General features: G+C 36.2%; 1 protein-coding gene across 3 annotated transcripts in view; it reads left to right on the forward strand.

Moving 5' to 3' along the window:
- LOC145689903 (uncharacterized) overlaps nt 1-16993 on the forward strand; it is a 50418-nt gene extending 33425 nt beyond the window's left edge. For all 3 annotated transcript variants that reach the window (XM_081764227.1, XM_081764229.1, XM_081764228.1), the window contains exon 7: nt 16590-16993. In XM_081764227.1, the coding sequence (XP_081620353.1) occupies nt 16590-16730 (141 nt within the window). In that variant the 3' untranslated portion in view covers nt 16731-16993. The remainder of the gene's footprint in view (nt 1-16589) is intronic.
- Nucleotides 16994-20982: the final 3989 nt, after the last annotated feature.

The raw sequence follows: 20982 nt of genomic DNA on the forward strand, positions 1-20982 counted from the left end.
GAAAGACATTAATGGTTTGACGTTAAATTATGATTTTTTTTTCGTTTTTTTTTTTTCTTTCTTTAATCGGTAATCGAATATGGTTTAGTCTTGGAACTGTATACACGGAAGAATAAAAGTTTATTCAAAATATTTGAAATGTATATTTGACGTGCAATTTATTTGTTTTCAAAATTTCTAGTAGGTTCAATAGTTCTATTCATTTCTAACAGTTAGCATAAGGTTCTACGGAGATCTATTGTTCTATTAGACTAGACTTGAGCTTAAATGTCATCTGGACTCTCAACAATCAGTATAGCGACTCTTTAAAAATGTGTATTCGACATGAATGTAGGTCGTTCTCGATTATTTATACGTCACCCTTCTATCCACCGCTAGGGAGACCGGAGATATCTTGCCCTACAATATTATTGTGATTGTATGTCATATGTGTATCAAACTTCGTTGAAATTGCTCCAAGCGTTCTAGAATTAAACTTGAACATACGTAACATATTCTAATGGTGATGCCGAGACCGAGATTACTCTAAGTATCATGTTTCTCCTCTTTAAATTTCGAGACGAGACAGACTTTAGTAAATCGAAACTAGACCGAGATACAACATATCGATCGAGCCTTACTTGAGAGTCCTAAACAAAACCGTGAACGAGAGACAGTTAAGAATGGGCACGAGCGAGTTCGAGCGAGTTTTCATTGAAACTCAACTCGGCTCGAAACAGACATATTTGAGCTCGACTCGAAAACTCGGATCGAAAAATTTCCTCCAACTCGGCTCTAAACTCGACTCAAATCGAGCCCAATGTTGTGTGTAGTTTCAAATACTTTCTTCAGATATCCTACATTGACAATATAATTATTATTAATGATACTTACTGCTACTACAAATTATTATTATTATTATTATTATTATTATTATTATTATTATTATTATTATTATTATTATTACAACACCGTGTATATACATGAAAGATAGGCGATTTGTATCTAAATACTAAAAGCGAGTTGACTGTTGACTTCGGTAGTCGTGAAGTCTAGGAGGGAAGGCATTATTCACGTGGTTCTGGGTCTGATTTCTGGAGGAGCAAGTATTTGGGCTCGAACCAAAAATCGTTACAAGTTAGAGAGCGCCGGCCAAACAAGTTCAAAACTGCTCGGCTCGGGTTTAGGGTTCTGAACGGCTCGGCTTACAGCTCATTCACTATCGAGTCGAGCCGACAGCTCACTCAACAGAGCAGCGATTGGTAGAGATTAGAATTTCAGTATAAGGCAAGATCATGGGAAAAGGAAAACTATCAGATTAAACCAGAGTATTTGTTAAAATATCAAAATATAAATTGCATAGTTGGTTGGCTTGGAATCTAGCGTCCCTTTCAACATCAAAGCTGTACGAGATGTCGACCTACGGTTTAAGATGGAATGTAAGCTACCGTTATGAGTTGAAACTTTTTAATGGTCTCCCACCAAGATTCAAACCTGGAACCCCATGCTTCAAAGACATGTGCTCTGGCTATTCAAGTATAATGTAATGCAAAGTGTTGGACTTTATTTATTGGGGTTTAATGTTGGTTTTCGGTACCGAGGATATCTCAAACAAATTTCCTGTTGCTCAGGCTCTTGCGACTATATCAGCGGGGCCACATCAGATGCGAACTATAGCTTAACGTGGGATCCGAAGCACATAACCTGCAAGGAAACGAACCCGGGTCTACCACGCCAAAGGTACGTACGCTAACCGCTTTGTCAGGAAGGAGCTGCAAATATTGATCGAAACAAGACCGAGACTGATACGTTGTTTTTCGTATACAGATACATATATTAATATGCATGTAGGAATAAATTCAAAATGACAATATAACACCAACTAAATTATTTTCCAAGTTTGATTAAGATAAATAAGCTGTTTTGGTCGTTTACTTTGTTTATACCTAGTTCAACAAAGGGGAAAAAATTTCGTGACAAAGTTTCTTATATGCTAATGCTGTGGTGATAAATTTACCGATGACAAAATTACTGTGTAAAATTTTCCGGTGACGAAATCACCTATATGCTAATATTTTGGTGAAAAAATTACCACTGACGAAATTACTGTGACAAAATTTTCGGTGACAAAATTACCTGTTCGGCAAATTGCCAAGAATGGAAGTGAAAAATGGCCAGCTTTAAGTAAATTTGGTGCAAGTTGTTCGATGTCAAGTTGACATACAGCCCTTAAATTGGCCTTTTATCTAGTTAATTTTGAAACCAGATACACGATCATTATGATAGCGCTAAATTTGGACAACATAATTCAAACCATCTTCGAGAGAAATATCTGTAAATAAACGTTTGCATGTGGACGCATAAGTTACATTCGTTCAGCTTAATAAAGCTTGGTTGACTGATTAAGTTTAACGAGGTTTATGAAAGGGAAACCTCTATATTAATTTGGAATCTAAATTAGATGACTTGCCAGTTCCCACTGGTGATTACACCACTTCTCCTGAACCCTAAGTCTTGTCGCGTCTTGTATAAATTCTCGAAAACTTCTTTCTTGTCTGGATTCTCGAGGATTCACTTCTCGTCTCGTTTTGTAAATTTAAGTACAAAATGTATTCCCTTACCTAATAGTTCTCAGAATCCTTCTGCTTCAGGAGAGAAGTCTAAGAAGGATGTAATTTAACAATATTTAAACCATATTTCTTATTGGAGTATATTGTGTAATGATTTGAATATCTTAGGCGTTCCTATATGCTATTCATTGTGATCGTATAATTACTTTTATAATTTATAGGTTTTATATACGGATCATTTAGCACTGAAATGATGTTTGAAATCTAAGACTTGGATGAACTAGTGTTGCTCACCAGACTCGAAAAAATTCTCGTCTCGTAGAGAAAATTGTAAGAGTGATAACGGTGACGAGGTTCAAAAAGTGTTATTTTCAACAGTAACTTTCAACATATTGTTTCTTATAATTATTAACAATAAAGAGAGATATAAAATTTATATAAAGGATTGAGTTAGTAATTTGCACGAAATTAGTTTAGTAAATTTCGTTTAAAATTCCAGCAATAATACTCTTTGTAATAGGCCTATATGGTATATATTTCTTATGTGGAAAATTCTTTGATCCACTTTTTAAAATTTGAATACAATACGCACCACAGAAGACACCTGCACTAAATTCAAAGAAATCTCTGCAGCACGGGACGAAGGGTCATTCGCCGCTCCCCACTGGCAGACCATCGCAGAAATCTTTCACTGCCCCTCCCTCCCAGGAGCCCGTCCTAGATCAGGGCCTAGATTTCAATAATAGATTACCTGTAGGCGTTATAGCTGCAGATAAAAGGTTTTCTTTGGGTACCGTAAAGTGAATGCACAGAAACATTATGTTCGTTCTGATTGCTTTTCCAAGAAATGTATACAGCTTCGTGAGTAGGTGATATTGTTTAAGACAAAGATCATCCAGTACCGTAAGACGGGGTTACTTTGCAGCAGATGTAATGAATTTTAAAGAAAATCGCATGTAACTTATAAACGTAATGATTTAGAACATTATATTTTAAACATATAATAGCTAGATATATAAGGAAAACATTCGTGCAAGTGCATTTGTAAACATTCACGATGACCGTGATTACTATAATATAAACTTTGGTGCAAAGTAACATCATAGGTCAGGATACTTTGCACCACATACAAAAAATATGTTGAACATAGGAACATAATGTTTCTGTGCAATGTTTTCCCTTCAGTATTTATACATTTCACTTCCTACACAAAACTGTATGAAATCTACAAATATTGATATTAGAATCATGGTACTGGTATCAGTACTTAGTATGATTTATCGATATTTGTAAAGAAAATTGTGTATTTTCTGGACCGGCACAGGAACCACATTCTGATTTTTAGCATATATCCAACAAAAATGTCAACTCAGGAACGAAAAAAAAAAATCCCCGTGAACTGATTTCCCTTGGTAGCTCTTTGTGCCCAAGAATATCATCCAACTGTAATCATTGGAAGGTTTACGGGGTTTGGGGATTTCAGGCTGAAGCCTAGCCAAATTTCAGGATTTCTTTTTTTAAAAAAATAATGTTAGTAAGTCCTATGTGTGTAAGCTTCAAGCCCCCCAAAACGTCCAGAGATTAAAAAAAAAAAAAAGAAAGAAAGAAAGAAAGAAAAAGCTAAGCCTTACTGAGTGAAGCGAATGAAGCGGATCCGCCATTGTTCGCAATTTATTTTCCGACAAGAAATTAATTCCAGCATCTACCTTTATAGGATATTTACCTAAAATTAGAAAGTAGGAGGTGCCAGTAGTAATAATTTCCTCTCTAAGCTATATTTTGGACCGGTGGAAAGTAACCCCTGATTCAAGGCTGAAGCCGCCTACTCCCAGTTTTATTTTTTCTATGTAAACTTTGAGTATTTCTTGCGAAGATTATTCGCCAAAATACATCTCCAGGAGGAAAGTACAGAATAGAAGACTTTCGCAAGTATAAAAATTACATATGTTAATTAGTCTTGTTACATTGTATGTTCTAAATAAAAGAAAATTAAATCTTCGAATTTTACGTTCCACGCTTATAGGCTACTGTGTAGGGTACAGAAGAGGGCGACGATGACATGAACGAAGAGGTGTAGTGATGAGCAAATTCAAGACTAAGACCAAGACCCAGGTGGTCTTGGTCTTGCACACCGAGTCTTGGTCTTGGTCTTGCACTGGCACACTTGATCTTGGTCTTGGTCTTGCATCGGGATTCCTGGTTTTGGTCTTGGTGAAGACTCTTGTAAAAACTGCAAGACAAAGACTCTTGCGCTCATCACTAAAGAGGAGGAATGTAAAAATAATAGGAGGAAACGGGACAATCCGAGAAAACTCACGCACGCGGTGTTTGTCAACCACAAAACCCATTTTGCACAAGCTGGGATCGAACCAGAGACTCCACTCGCAAGAGATGATCCCTCTACTACTGACTCACCGCGATCTAAATAAAGTTTTGATATAATCAGTGAGAGATGGATTATTCTTTCTTGCCTTGTTAAATATTAGCCACTTCTTTGTCCAAATATGTCTATTTCTTTATTCTTTTTCTCAACAACACAACATTGATAGTACCTGCATTTAAAACCATTGCTTCAAAAGTAATGTTTGAAGGACACTTCATGTTGTGCTAACTTTAGAATATTTTCTGCAAGCCTATGTAATTGGTTGTTTTTTAAGTCAATAATTTATTGAAGTAAAGTAATATTTAGGACGTTCAGAGGACAATGAATCCAAGTTCATTTTCAATAAAGTTCAATTTTGCTCAGCAAATTAATTTTATTTAAAAACCTAATGTCTTCGCAGTCAAGAGTCCGAAGTAAATGTAACTAAAACCATATGAAAGGGCGTGGAATAGCTTCATATTGCAGCCGCTAGACAGAGGTGCCAGTGGGGCAGGAGGGCAGTCGCCCCACCCCCACTCTGAATTTTAGATTTTGGGACCAGTAAACCAGTTTTAGAAATATTTTGATAAGCGAAGTCCAACAGAAAACGGTTGGAGATAAATAAACATAATAAAAAGTGAAACAGGAAAATGACACGGGGCCACCCAAAACATCGCGTGGACAAAACCTCGCCGCCAAAACCTCGTGGGTCCTGAGATCAAGCCAACGTTCAAGAATTATCCAAACTTCAACACTCCCTTACGAGGAGCATTTTGCAACATACCTTCTTATGGTACAAGGAGAAGATTTGTACCAAAACGTAAAGGTTCTATGCTTAGTAGTTTTTTTAGATCTGGAGAACGGCAAAATTCATTCAAGGCATTCCATTCCATTCCTCCTCAGGGCATGCATTTCGCAAAATATTGTCTTATCTGGAGCTAGTGCCCTTGTGGAGCAAGAAGATTTATACAAAATGTCAAGTTTCAAAACCTAATAAGTTTTGTAAATCTGGCGATAGAACATTCTACATTGAAGAAATCGTCGTGAAGAGGTTTTATCCTGACAACATTTCTTCCCAGGCGACACTACGTCTCGCTTAATTTAGACCAGGCGAGATTCTGTGTCGCGCGATCATTACAACCAGGTTTTGGTTAGGCGAGATTTTGGGTATGGCGATATTTTGGGACGCGAGGTTATGGCAAGGCGAGGTTTTGGCCCGGCGAGATTTTGGCCCGCGAGGTTTTGAGTGGCGAGGTTTTGGCCAGGTGAGGTTTTGGGCGGCGAGGTTTTGTCCAGGCGGGGTTTTGGCCCGGCGAGATTTTGGGCCGCGAGGTTTTGTACCCAAGCCGTTCCCTCTGTCTTTACGGTGTATTTGAATTGCCACAACCAGGTAGTATGGTTGGATATACACACCAACAATTGACCTTCGCCTTATCTCCACTCGCATTCAACACACGGTGTGAGGTCCAATTGAACACAGACATCCGCGAAAAGGGACAGAACTTTCTTGGTTACCTTTATAGTTATGCACAAAAGTATAGCGTTTGGTCCCGGACAGTAGTTCTTGATTAAGCATAATAAAAACTATCTTGAATATAATTTATGGATAATAATAATAATAATAATAATAATAATAATAATAATAATAATAATAATAATAATAATAATAATAATAATAACAATAATAATAATAATAATAAGAAGAAGAAGAAGAAGAAGCTAAAATAGTGTTTTTAGTTTTCCAGAAGGAAACCAAAATTTTCCTTTCTTTCAGGCCTCAAAAACACTAACAGCAACACATTTTTTGGCTTTGTACATTGTAGCTGCCCCCCCTCAAAAACGACGGACCCCAGTACACAAACCTGCTGGCTACACCCCTGCCCATTTGATACGAGCTGCGATCGAACCAGATACCTCACGCACCAGAGATGAACCTTCTACTACTGAGCCATCACAATTTAAATAAAAATTGGATATAATCTGTGAAAGTTGGATTATCCTTCCTTGTCTAATATTAAAATCCTATTCCTTGTCCAAACATACCTATTTCTTTAGCGTCTTTTCTTTATTCTTTTTCTCAACAATATAACATTGGTAGTACCCGCCCTTAAAACTTTGCTTTCGATCGATCCATTCTGCAACTGCTTTCCTCAGCTTATATGCGTAAATTCATGCACAATGCATGAACTGCATGACGCGCATAAACTCACATCGTTAGTTTACGCGCGTAAACATACGGTAGTGTATAGCTGAGCTTATGTTGCAGACCGACATTAAACAGGTGTTTGCTTCAGGAATAAAATATAAGAAATGTATTCCAAGTCCAGATTATAACGACCTGCAAGATTTTAACCGCTATGCAAACGAAAATGAAGGAAAAGTGCATTCTGTACTATCTGAAGTGTATTATATTTATCCACTCGACGAATGTTTGACATCTGACCTGTGATCTCATTGTCGAAACATCTTTGGGAATGGAAATCCCATTTTTTCATACTTATTATCAATGGTGTTTGAGGCTGGCATTTGTTTTTGTTTTGCAAATTCCATGGCCATTTTCTTTTTCTAATAGATCATAGAGTAAGGAAACTTCTTGACCCTACAAGGTAAGAAATTTATATATAGCAACTAATGTGAAGCTTACGTTCATAGAAAAGTCGAGCGAAATATGTATTATTTTAATTGTAGGTTCTTTAAATCTTAACAAACAAGAGTAGCTTTTAATAGTGTTAAATACATGTAACATAATTTTTTCTTAGCTTATTAATTTATATTACGAAACATTTTATTTATTCTTTAAAAAAAAAACAAAAAAAAAAAAAAAACGACAGTTTTAGCAAGTTAATTTTACTGAATTCTTCTTGAGATCTTTAAATGTATTTTACGCGAAATTTAATTACTGCACTATGTAATTTTAATATTTATTTTTTTAAAAAACTGAAGCAATATTATATTTATATTTTAGAAAATTTGAAAGCAAGGGACACTTAAATAGACCAGAAGGAGAAATATACAGGGTGTCCAATATACAATGCAACCCGGAGTTTGGGATAGAACTTTTGAACCTGAAGTGATCCACAAATAATGGTTATACCAAAGTGAAGCTTTGTTCATGCATATATTTTTAAACTAGGAAGCAACGATTGAAGTACACTAGAAACCACACAGTGTTGCCAGATGTAACCAAAGGTTTTTTTTTTTTTTTTTTTTTTTTTTTTTTTTTTTTTTTTTTTTTTTTTTTTTGCAAAACATGTAAATTGACACATAACTCATATGTTTGGATGTTCTTCGTTAATTTTCAGTTTGTTTAGTTGGAGTAGCTTGGAAAGTATGGAGCAGAAAAAAGAATTTTTCATTTCCACCGATAACTAATCGGATGAGGCCTCTGTAAGGGGTAACTAGGGAAATCGTAGTTTTCATAAATTAACACTCTGAATTGGCAACTTTACTGATGTTTCAGTGCATCAAAAGGTGTGTTAAGGATCTAATTACATTATGCAATTCCTGAAAACAATGAAAAACAAACTTTGAAATTATAATGAAATTTGTTTTTACTTATATGCATCCGGCAACACTGCTATTCATTTCTATGGGGCTATTTAAAGCAAGAGGCATACAAGAACAAATCTCGAACTATTCAAGACCTGGAAACGAACATTCGCGGTGCCATAGAGAACATTAACACTTCTAATCTTCGTAAAGTTGTTGCCAACCTGGTGAAACGTGTGAACCAGTGTTTGAATCAAAACAGAGGACACTCCCAGCATCCGCTGTAGAGGTGGTAACTCATTTCTGATAGTAGCAGTGTTACCGGGTGCATGTAAGTAAACGTTTTATCATGATAATTTCAAAGTTTGTTTTTCATTGTTTTCAGGAATTGAATAACGTAGACAGATCCTTAACACACCTTTTGATGCATTGAAACATCAGCAGTTGCCAATTCAGTGTGTTAATTTATGAAAAATACGATTTCCCTAGTAACCCCTTACAGGGGCCTCATCCGATTAGTTATCGGTGGAAATGAAAAATTCTTTTTTCTGCTCCATACTTTCCAAGCTACTCCAACTAAACAAACTGAAAATTAATGACAGAACATCCATACGTATAAGTTATGATTCAATTAACATATTTTGCAAAAAAAATGATTTACACCTTCGGTTACATGTAGCAACACTGTGTGGTTCCTAGTGTACTTCAATCTATGCTTCCTAGTTTAAAAGTATATACATGAACAAGGCTTCATTTTGGTATAACCATTATTCGTGTATCACTTCAGGTTCAAAAGTTCTACTATCCCAAACTCCGCATTGCATTGTATATTGGATACCCTGTATATACATACATACATACATACATACATACACACTTCCTTCCTTTAAAGTCTTTTTATTTTATTTTTTATTTATTTATTTATTTTTTTTTCGAAATCTACTCTGAAACGATAGCATTCAGTTTGCCACTACTCGATTTTGGTGTTGTTTGTCACAATATTTTCATACGGATTTATCAGATCATATTACAGTGAAGTTTAGCACATACCTAACGAAACAGCTAAGGGTTACCAGGCATTTATATTCATATTGATTTAATGTGATTAAGTGGTATGTATTCTCGTCTTCCGGACAAATGAGGTATCATATACTAATTGCTAAAAAAAAAAAAAAAAAAAAAAGCAAAACATTTTAAATTTTACGATAGCTTCGTCAATTGACATAATTGTTTAAATAGTAAGGTAGTTAGGGATCTTTTGCCTGTCAGATGTCAATTAACAGGTTAATAATTTTTTTCTACAACAAGCAAGACTTTATTTTACATGAATTAAAGACCAAATACAAATTCAATTTATGCTCTTTCGCAGGAGACCAATTCGACAAGCTTGGAGCCTTATATAAATGACAGCGTTTTGGTACTAATGAAAAATACAACTTACGGTATAAATGTTAATTTTCGACCCATGTTGTGTAGATGCTGGTCGATTACTCGACGAGATGCTGGTTGGTTGCTCAGATGATCCTTGGTCCTCTCCCTTACCTTTTTATATTGTATAAATTTCCTCAGTCAGACCCTGAGGTTCTCCATAACAGCCTTGTTTGTTCACTTAATTACTTTTTACGCTACGTGATTGCCGGAGAACCTCATTAGTCCACGATAAGTGTGACTGTTTATTCAAAAATTCTTTTGTAACCTAATTTAAGTACACATACATTTTTTACATATAATTACTAGAAAACAATGCTAGTTATTTCACTAAACTTTTTTGATATATTCCTTTTTGCAATATGTTGAGCTAACTTTTTTTTTTCAACTCATGTCATAGTTTCAATACAGTCCCCCACTGATGAGGAACTGTTCCTGAACATCACCGTAGTGTGTGTCACTTCTGTTTTTTTTTTTTTTTTTTTTTTTTTTTTTTTTTTTTTTTTTTTTTCAACTCACAGTTGTGTAATGAAACTATGATATGAGTTGAGGAAAAAAAAGGAGTGACACACACTACGGTGATGTTCAGGAACAGTTCCTCATCAGTGGGGGACTGTAATGGAACTATGACATGAGTTGAGAAAAAAAAAAGTTAGCTCAACATATTGCAAAAAGGAATATATCAAAAAAGTTTAGTGAAATAACTAGCACTGTTTTCTAGTAATTATATGTAAAAATTGTATGTGTACTTAAATTAGGTTACAAAAGAATTTTGGATAAACAGTCACACTTATCGTGGACTAATGAGGTTCTCCGGCAGTCACGTAGCGTAAAAAGTAATTAAGTGAACAAACAAGGCTGTTATGGAGAACCTCAGGGTCTGACTGAGGAAATTTATACAATATAAAAAGGTAAGGGAGAGGACCAAGGATCATCTGAGCAACCAACCAGCATCTCGTCGAGTAATCGACCAGCATCTACACAACATGGGTCGAAAATTAACATTTATACCGTAAGTTGTATTTTTCATTAGTACCAAAACGCTGTCATTTATATAAGGCTCCAAGCTTGTCGGATTGGTCTCCTGCGAAAGAGCGTAATCTGAATTTATATTTTGGTCTTTAATTCATGTAAAATAAAGTCTTGCTTGTTATAGAAGGAAATTATTAATCTGTTAATTGACATCTGACAGGCAAGAGATTCCAAACTACCTCAATATTTTAACATAATTGTATTTCCTGTTTTAACGCAGTTCGTAAAATTACCTCATTTTATATAATGTAGCTACTATTTTTTCCGTTATGTTATGCGATTTAAAAACTGGCATTTATATACTTAAAGAAATGTAAAGATGAATCGAAAACTAGAACCACATTATGCTTATCATTATCATTATCATTATGCTTATCATATATAACTTCTTGACTCAAAGTGATATTATGATGTAAGTTTCATATTCACAAACATCTTGCTTGACCTTTCATTAACTTGTAATTTTCTTTGATAGGTGTTTTGTTTTAACAAATTACAGGCTATAATCAACGCACAATTTCAAAAATTCAGTTTTAATACTCTTAAATTTGACTTAAATTAAGAAATGTTCATATTTACTGTATTGTAACAGGACAATATGCCTTCAAACAGCAAACACATAATTAAAAGTAGAGGCTGCTCCGGAGGGAAGTCACCGTTAAAAAATTAGTTTTCTTTCTTCAAGTGAGAGAGAAAAGATAACCTAATGGAATTACAAGACGTGGGACTCGATTAGAAACACTATTTTACGGGCCCCAGGTTTCCAACTAACTTGCATATATATATATATATATGAAGGGCTTGGAGTAATATAACTTTAAGCCACATTTATACGTATTGTGCAACGAAATTTATCGCTGCACTACAATACAAATTAATGAAGGCAAGAACACCATTTACGATATTTACTGCCATCTAATCTCAATTTTTGCAAATTTGTCAACAGCAACGGGTAGATTTTGTTTTTACAAATGCGGCTTAGCACTATATTGCCCCAAGCCAATTATCTATCTATCTATCTATCTATCTATCTATATATATATATATATATATATATATATATATATATATATATATATATATATATGTAGGGTGCAAATTACCGGGAGAGATGAGGGGAATTTCCCCCTCAATCACATTTTCTCCCCCCCCCCCCAAAGAAGTCAGCTGAAGTATATCCACCGGGGATGCTCGCTTCTCCCCCAAACTATGCTCAGTATAACTCCAAATTTCTTCGGAATGATCGATGCAAAACTATTCAGTTTTGGTCATTTCTACTTAAACCTGATTGTCCACTATTTTCAACGTTGTTTAGTTGAACTATATTATTATGACTATGGTTGTTACTTGCAACTGTACCTTCGTACCCTTCAGTTCGTCATCGTTCGTGAATTTGAATGTACTAATTGCGTATAACAAAGCCACATATGGATTTATAAATGTTCTTAGCGGTTGGTCAAGAAGAAGTAAACAAATAGCTTCTTCCACCATACTTGGCGAAGTTCGGACATGCCATATTCATCCTCTACATTTGTATCGATTATCATCTCATTTTAATTTTTGTTATAACATGTTATTTCATTTTCCAGTGTATTCTTTGTTAGTACATGCTCTTCATTCCCTAGTAGTTTGTGTGTATGCAACTCAAAAGTTGCAATTAATTTGTGATAGCAATTTGTGATAGCATAGCAATTACTGCCTTTACAGCTTACGGAAATGAACTTTTGAAACTGTACTCAAAATCTGAGTACATCATTCGTCGTTATAGGTATTCTCTCGTAAGTATACGTTAACGTACACGCTGGGGATTCGCTCCTAGTGAGCAGACATGTTAGTGAAGGTGATTTTTAGGTGAATAAGCGCATAATTGAAGATTTGTTTCAGCATTTGTTAATACGACTGGTTCTCCGTGTCATTGTCCGTGTCTGTATCATAGGTGTCCAAACTCGCGAGCCCGACGCTCGTGAGCTCGGCACTCACGCTCAACCGGGCTCGGGCTCAATAATTGAGCGCGAGCCCGAGTGAGCGCGAGCCCCAGTGAGCGCGAACCCAATCGAGAGAAGTAAGTGCGAGCCCGAGTGAGCGCGAGCCCAGTTGAGGGAAGTGATCGCGAGCGCGAGTGAGCGCGAGCCCAATCAAGAGAAATGAGCGCGAGTGCGAATGAGCGCGAGCCCAGTTGGGAGAAGTGATCGCGAGCCCGAGTGAGCGCGAGCCCAGTTGGGAGAAGTGATCGCGAGCGCAAGTGAGCGCGAGCCCAGTTAGGAGAAGTGATCGCGAGCCCGAGTGAGTGCGAGCCCAGTCCAGAGAGATGAGCGCGAGCGCGAGCCCAGTCCAGAGAGATGAGCGCGAGCCCGAGTGAGTGCAAGCCCAGTTAGGAGAAGTGAGCGCGAGCGTGAGTGAGCGCGAGCCCAGCTGAGACGGGTGAGCGCGAGCGCGAGTGAGTGCGAGCTCAGTTGAGAGAAGTGAGCGCGAGCGCGAGCGAGCTCAATGAAAAATGGCCATCTATGGTGAGTATTTCAAATGGACAAAAGTTCCGAAGTGATGATTGATTGAAGTTTGCTGTAAATGCACTTACATTTGTGTGGCTTCCAACAAGCAATGTCAATTGTGAGTTTTTTAAGTATTGACAAAGGTACAACAATGAAGGAGGAAAATGTGGAAACATGTAACATGCTTATGTTGTTTAATGCTTAAATGTAACTTGTGCCTGTGTGTTTCAGAATACAGCAAAACTTTCCTACTCATAGTAAGTTACTAATTTTCCTTCAGTTTGACTTAAAAACAATTTTCTATAAGTGAAATTTACAATGTCAAGTAAAATATTCAGTGTATTTTATTTTTAGGTAATTAGTGGTTTATTTCTGTAGTGATCTATGAATAAAAGGAATAATTGTAAAAATATCAGGGAATATCTTTGCCACAAGAGATACAAAATGCGAAACTTTATTTGGAAAATACGACAAAACGCGACATATGAAAAGCGAAACGCGAAATCGTCAAATTCTTAGTGCGAAAAACTCGTGCCCTTATATACAGATAATATGCTTTAACAGTTGAGCAACATCCAGGTCCTTTGATACATTTAGAATGTGTGATTTTGAGTGTATGCCTTTGAGTCGGACACATCATTATTCCATTTTCTTTTACAAGAGTGAGTATGTTTATAGATCATGGCAGTAATGAAGTTACACACTACGACATATATTGGGTTGTGTGTACCCTATAATCGAAGAACTTTACCGTTGATAATAAAATATTCTCCTTTACGGCGGTAGCTAGAGCAAGTGTATTTTTCCTAAAGAATCTGTTCAGTAATTTTCAAAATCTATAATACATCCGGATTCAGTTATACAGATCTCGGAAATGTTAGTCTTTCTTCTGGATTTAGTGATTATGTCTACGTACTGAATTATTGTATAAATCTACCTAGAGAGACTTAAGTTCGATTTCTGCTTCACTCTAAATCTCTTCGCATGCAGTAATTTTTTCCCAAAAACACCAAAATCGTAATCGTATAGTATTAAGGAATATCTGTGCGCTGGGAAATAGTGAATTTTTGCTTTCTGGTTGTAGCAGAAATCGTATTGAATTTGAATTTGTTTCTGGCGCGGGAGACCCGGGTTCGATTCCCGGCGGGAGCTCATGTGGTTCGGATTCCACGTTAATCAGTAGGTCCACGTCTCATATAGCCTCGCTGCTGAACGGGACGTAAAACTCTCAATCAATCAATCAATTGAATTTGTTTCTTCTCTCCATAAACATCGATAAACACATGTGTTATTAAGTATTCTGCCTTTTTTAAGGTACTGGTCTAACGAGGAGTTTTTACTTATTTATTTATTTATTTATTGTTTGTGCTTGGAAATGTTTATTCCACGTTGTCTCGATTTTCATCATCCTCTTTTAACTCTCAATATTTCCTTCTATTCTTCAAATCATCGATTAGTTGTGGTCTTCGTCCTACTTTTCGCTTTCCTTCTATTTTTTCCTTCTATAGCGCCATGAAGACAATTTTTTTCGCAAGATATGTCAAATCCAGTTAACCTTCCTACAAAGGATGCTGGCTAAAAGCGTCTTCTTCTCTCATGTCCCTTTTAAAACATCTTCGTTTGTTACTCTCACTGTCCGTTCTTTTCTTCATCTCCCTACAACACCACAATTCGATTCTCTAACTTCCGTAATGTCCAAGTCTCTGAACCATACAGTCAAATTCTCCATATATAGCACTTAACCAACTTTATCGTTAGTCCAATAGTAAGCCGCCTACTTAAGAGTGATCTTTCTTGTTGGATGCTTCTTTGAGTAGGGCAATTCTTGCTGTGATCTCTTTGGTACAGTAAGCGTCTCTAGTCAAAATACTTTGCAGATACTTAAAATGATGGATCTCTTCAAGTTCTCTTTGTTCTAATCTGACCCGCAATGTCCCGTTTCCTGGGGATATTCTTATGACCTTCGATTTCTTGTTAGTTCTTCGATAATTTAGGAAGTCCCTCTAAGTAGCTGAAAATGGGGTTTCATCCTTCGTCTGCACGACGTTTAGCTTATTCATGATACAGTACACTTTTACCGTGTTCTTAGTTTCCGAATACCGAAAAACTTAAATATGAAGCAGATTAAAATAAGAAAGTTGACCAATTCTTCGTTCTTTTTCTTTCTTTCCTTTTATTCACACATCAGACATTTCACTACTATTTTGTCAAGTATATAAGAGGCAGAGCGTTATTTCCTCTATATGCCATATAATATTAATATGTTAAGGTATACATTCAACGCACTATTGTCTATAAAAGTTAACGTTTGTTTACCTGAATGATGTTTGAGAAACTACGGTATTTCGTTGACTCTTTTCTTGTCACCATTGATGAGCATGTTATTACTCTGAGATTATTTCTTGAACTGCTTCTATTCCACATTTATCAAAATAAAACTTAATTTGGATTAAGGTAGTTTAGACAAGCAGTAGGATAATATTGCACCAAAATTTCCGTAGGTGTCAAATCGTGAAAGCCATACAACCAGAATCTAGTTTCATGTTAATAGATAGAGGAACACTGTTATTTTGATAAAGATGAGAGCCGCCTTATATTCACTGCATAATATTTTATAAGAAAATTATTCCATTTTCAGAAGGGACCGCGATGAGTTAGTGATAGAGAGTTCATCTTTGGTACGTAGGGTCTGTGGTTCAATCTGATCTCGCGCCAAGTGAACTTCGTGCTGGACAAACCGTATGCGTGGGTTTCCTTGGGGTTCTCCCGTTTTCTCTCACTAATCATTGCACCATTGCATTCATTTCTCATCATCACCGTCTCCTTAAGCCTACACGGCACGTTACAGTAAAAGGCTTTTTTTTTTTCTTTTTTTTTTTCAGAAGCATACAGGCTTATAAAGCTATTAATTTTGACTTTAAGTTCTGAAGATATCCTTTTCCTGCACACCAGAAGAAAAATTAAACAAGAATACAAGCTGTTTAAGAAATAATCCCAGAGTAATAATCTGCTTGTCAATTTTGACAGGAATAAAGTCAACGAAATATCACTGTTTTCTCAAATATTACGAAATAGTGCGCAATCTTCTCAGGTGAACAATCTTTGAAGTGTTTATGCAATCTGAACATTTTGTTTTCCCGAACTTATTTTTTAAATTATTAGAATGATTTCTTTTTATGAACTCAGTGATTCAATTATGGGAACGTCTTTTGTGATAACTTTTCCCCTCTTCCTTTCCAGTTTTTAAACAATTTGAAGGAGATGAATAAGTTACTGAGCCAGATGGAGACGCTTCAGCCTCGAACTGTGCATGCCAGAGAAGAATTAATAAAATGTGGAGAGTATTTGGATGCTATCTTGAAAACAGATTATGCTTTTTAACAATTTTGTAAGTTATAAAAACGTTGCATTGTTTTCCTTAAAGCAGCAGAAGTTGGTTCTTTTATTGTAGTCTCATATTCCCATGGGCTATTATATGGATACCAGATAACTCTTCCCATGGGATGGGTTATTATACGGACACCAAATAACTCAGAAAAGAAATAGAACAACTGAATAATTAACTGCTGCCTCTTTAACAAGAAAGATTTTTTAAAATGTAATGTTCTTGTTATATTTTGTATTAAATTTTGAACTTTGGTAAATATAGTTGATTTATTTTTCAAAATCTGAAAATACAGTATTACGAATTGGGTACTAAACTGAGATCGATATCGAAAACCATGTTGTAGTTATTCATGAAACTTGGTTACATTCACGTAAAAGAGGAATTATATTTCCTTATTTTTACCGAATTTAGAGGAATTTTAGCGTAATTCACTGGCCTAATTTAGCCAAACTTCTTGGGTTGCTTTATGCACAGGTGTCTGCTGGGCAGCTTAAGATGTTATGTAAAATATTTACAGAGACTAATCTGTTCCCATTGGAACAATTTGAAGTTTCTTGATCGATGTAATGGACACCACTACGGACTATTGCACGAAATCACAGTTTCTACTGCAGCTGTACCAGAAGTATATTGTCTCCTGCTTTCAGGCTTTCCAGAATCCGTTTACCGTGCTAACTCTACGTGATTAAAGGCACCGTTTGAAAGGTACAAAAGCATATTAATCTATGGAACTAGCATCCAGACACTTTAACGGGAATATTCTCGGAAGGATGGATACTAGTTGCAGCTGCCATTCATCAGTAGAAGGCCAATGATGTTTTGGACGTTAACCTGAATACGTTGTGTGTGTGTCGTTGCTATAATATTGATATTTCGTCTGTATAAACTGGAAATAAGGTATGTTCTTGGTAATAAGCAGAATTGCTTTTGACATTTATTTCAACTCCATCCATCTTCAGCTTTCCTTTGAAGCAAAAGCCAGTAACAACTATAAGATTTTTCTGTGCATTAAAGCACGAGTTACCGGCCTTTTTCCTGAACACCGCTGTAGGTTATGGTTCGAACTTTACCGCAGACATTTAGGTAGATCCATGCTTCGTCCGTTGTCACAACAAATTTCCAGCGGTGACCTGCTAGGTGGCACTCTTTTAGCCTTCTGTCCTTGCTGTTTTACTCCGTGATATGACGTGGTGTTAAACCATACAGACTGGGCTTGCGGGCACTTTGCATCCTCAATTTGTGAAGGACTGCACGATTCACTGCTGATTGGGCTACGTGCTATTGGGTTCTTCTAACAAGGAAAAAGAGGGAAATTATATATGAAGTGGAAGATGGTTTATATACCAATCGAAAGCACTAGTGACGCCTGTTACAATTATATATATATATATATATATATATATATATATATATATATATATATATATATATATATATATATATATATATATATATATAATGCATATACTGTGCAAGTTATATGAATATACACGGTGTACAGAAAATCAGTTTCCACCCCTAGAAATCGCAAACGATGAGACATGCCAAACCAGGAAAACACGTGTTTGATCATATTAAAAGTGCAACGTATCAAAGCAAAAATGTTGTGCCAGGGTCCCAGGCGGGGTCCAACTCAAAATTTTCAAACGGCAGGGGAGGTCAAGTAGCATATCGTTAGAAAGCTGTTGGTAAATGAAAGAAGACAGAACAAGTTTCTACTTCAAAATGTCAGCAAAAACATTGTAAAGTCTATGGCCAACCCCCCAAAAACTTGAAACGGTGAGACAGGTGCCAAAACCGGAAAATACGTATACCATCATTTCAAAAGTATAATGATTGAAAGTAAAAATATTTGTCCCAGGGTCCTCCACGGGGTCCTACTCAACATTTTCAGATGGCAGGGGAGGGGGGTCAAGTAGCACGTCGTTTAAAGCTATAGTTAAATGAAAGCAGATGGAACAAGTCTGGACAGTATACTGCAAATATCTTGCGTTTTAGTTCTTCTTTCTGTAGTCGGGTTTTAGTTTATTTTCACTTAAATTCTTGTACTCAACGAAAGAAAGGAAATACCCCTACTGTGAGATTCTGCTCTTTGGGCGCAGTAATGTCTAAATAAATAAATAAAATAAAATAAAAGCAAATTAAGAAATAAAGAAAATAAAAGAAATAATATTTGACATTTTTGAGTATAGAACTGACTAGTTAACATATCACGTACAACCATGAACAAATTAAGTAGAGGTTAGAGCCATAAGAAATAAACACCTCTACTTATTAATGTTCATGACTGTACAATAGTTGTACTTAAGCTCGTTGTCTGGTTAATCAATTATAAAATGATTAAAAAAAAAAAATCCTGCACCAGGAACAGCGAACACATGCAAATGTCACAGTGACAACAAGTGCCGATTACAAAATGGAAAGTGAATGCGCTCGGAGAATCGAAACGAGGATGTACCTTTTGACCGGCCGCCGTTTTACACAGAGTAATTTTAGAGAGTCGAGACTTGTTTCGTCTTCTTTCATTTCCCAACAGCTTTCCAAAGATATGCTACTTGACCTCCCTTGCCGTTTGAATATTTTGAATAGGACCCTGGGACAAATATTTTTACTTTCAATCATTGTACTTTTGAAAAGATGACACACATGTTTTCCTGTTTTGACATCTGTCTCACCATTTCAATGTTTTTTGGAGTGGCCATAGACTTTACAATGCCGTTTTTACTGACATTTTGACCTGCCGCCATTTTGCACAGGGTAGTTTTAGAGAGTCAAGTCTTGTTTCGTCTTCTTTCATATCCCAACAGCTTTCCAATGATATGTACTTGATTCCCATACCATTTGCAATTATTGAGTTGGATCCCGCCTGGAACCCTGCGGGTGGCCCTGGGACAACACTTTTTGCTTTGATATGTTGTACCTTTAAAATGATCCAACACGTGTTTTCCTGTTTTGGCATCTGTCTCATCGTTTGCGATTTCTAGAGGTGGAAACGGATTTTCTGTACACCCTGTATATTCATATAACTCGCACAGTATATGCATTCGGATTTTATTATTATTATTATTATTATTATTATTATTATTATTATTATTATTATTATTATTATTATTATTCTATTATGCAGGAAATGCTAAAGTAAAATGGAAAAGAACCATGACATACTCTTCCCAAAAGAGTTTTCGGGGGCATTTTGCCCATTACACGACTAAGAGATGTATGTGTACTTGTCCGCTTAGAAAGGGATCAACCTCTGTGCCTGGGTAAAGTGCTCCAAACCAGTAAGAACGTAGGCTATTGTTTGTAGGGTTTACAAATTGTGGGAAGTTCATGTTTAACTTTATGATATGAATCCAATGTCATTCTTTCAAATTAGACACAGCGCAGAGAGAACATAATATTCTATGAAATACTAACGTGCTTAAGGGGCCCGGTGGCTCAGTGGTAGAGCGTTCACCTCTGGTGCTTGGGGTCCCGGGTTCGATCCCAGCCCTCGCCAAGTGAACTTTGTGGTGGACAAACACCGTATGCGTGGGTTTCCTCGGGGTTCTTCCTTTTCCTCCCACTTCCTTCATTTCACCATTTCATTCATTACTCATCATCACCGTCTCCTTTAGCCTAACCGGCATAAACGTGGGACGTAAAACTCAAAGATTTCATTTTTACTAACGTGCTTAAAGTGCTCAAACTAGTAAGACCTTGAGATATTGTGGCTTTTTTTTTTTTCCTTATTAGCAGGAGGGGGTATGATCTGTTTGGTATCATTTTGTTACTACTAAGTGATCATGCGGAAAATGGTGGAATGAAAGCCATCTAAAAGAAAAGATGCCAATTGATTCTGGTTGATTTTGTGAGATTTACTGTTCATTTTTCAAGACATGTATTCATTTATACACAAATTAACATTCCGTATATTCAACCAAATATTAATGAAATTTAATGAGGGAAAGTGTCTGCGACTTACCATGTTGGGACGGAGATTCAGTAGTAGAGCGCTCATATTTGATATGAGGAGTCCCTCCTTAGATCCCAAACCAAGTGAGTTTATATATATATATATATATATATATATATATATATATATATATATATATATAGATAGATAGATAGATAGATAGATAGATAGATAGATAGATAGATAGATAACTGTATTTAGGGCCTTCTCGTGGTTCTCCTGTTTTCTCCCACATTATCATTCCACTAATCACATATCCTTTCATTAATCATCTGTCTCGTTTACCGAAA

The sequence above is a fragment of the Thermobia domestica genome, chromosome 7 (genome assembly GCF_964235325.1).
Source record: "Thermobia domestica chromosome 7, izTheDome1.hap1.1, whole genome shotgun sequence".
In the NCBI taxonomy this organism is placed as follows: domain Eukaryota; kingdom Metazoa; phylum Arthropoda; class Insecta; order Zygentoma; family Lepismatidae; genus Thermobia; species Thermobia domestica.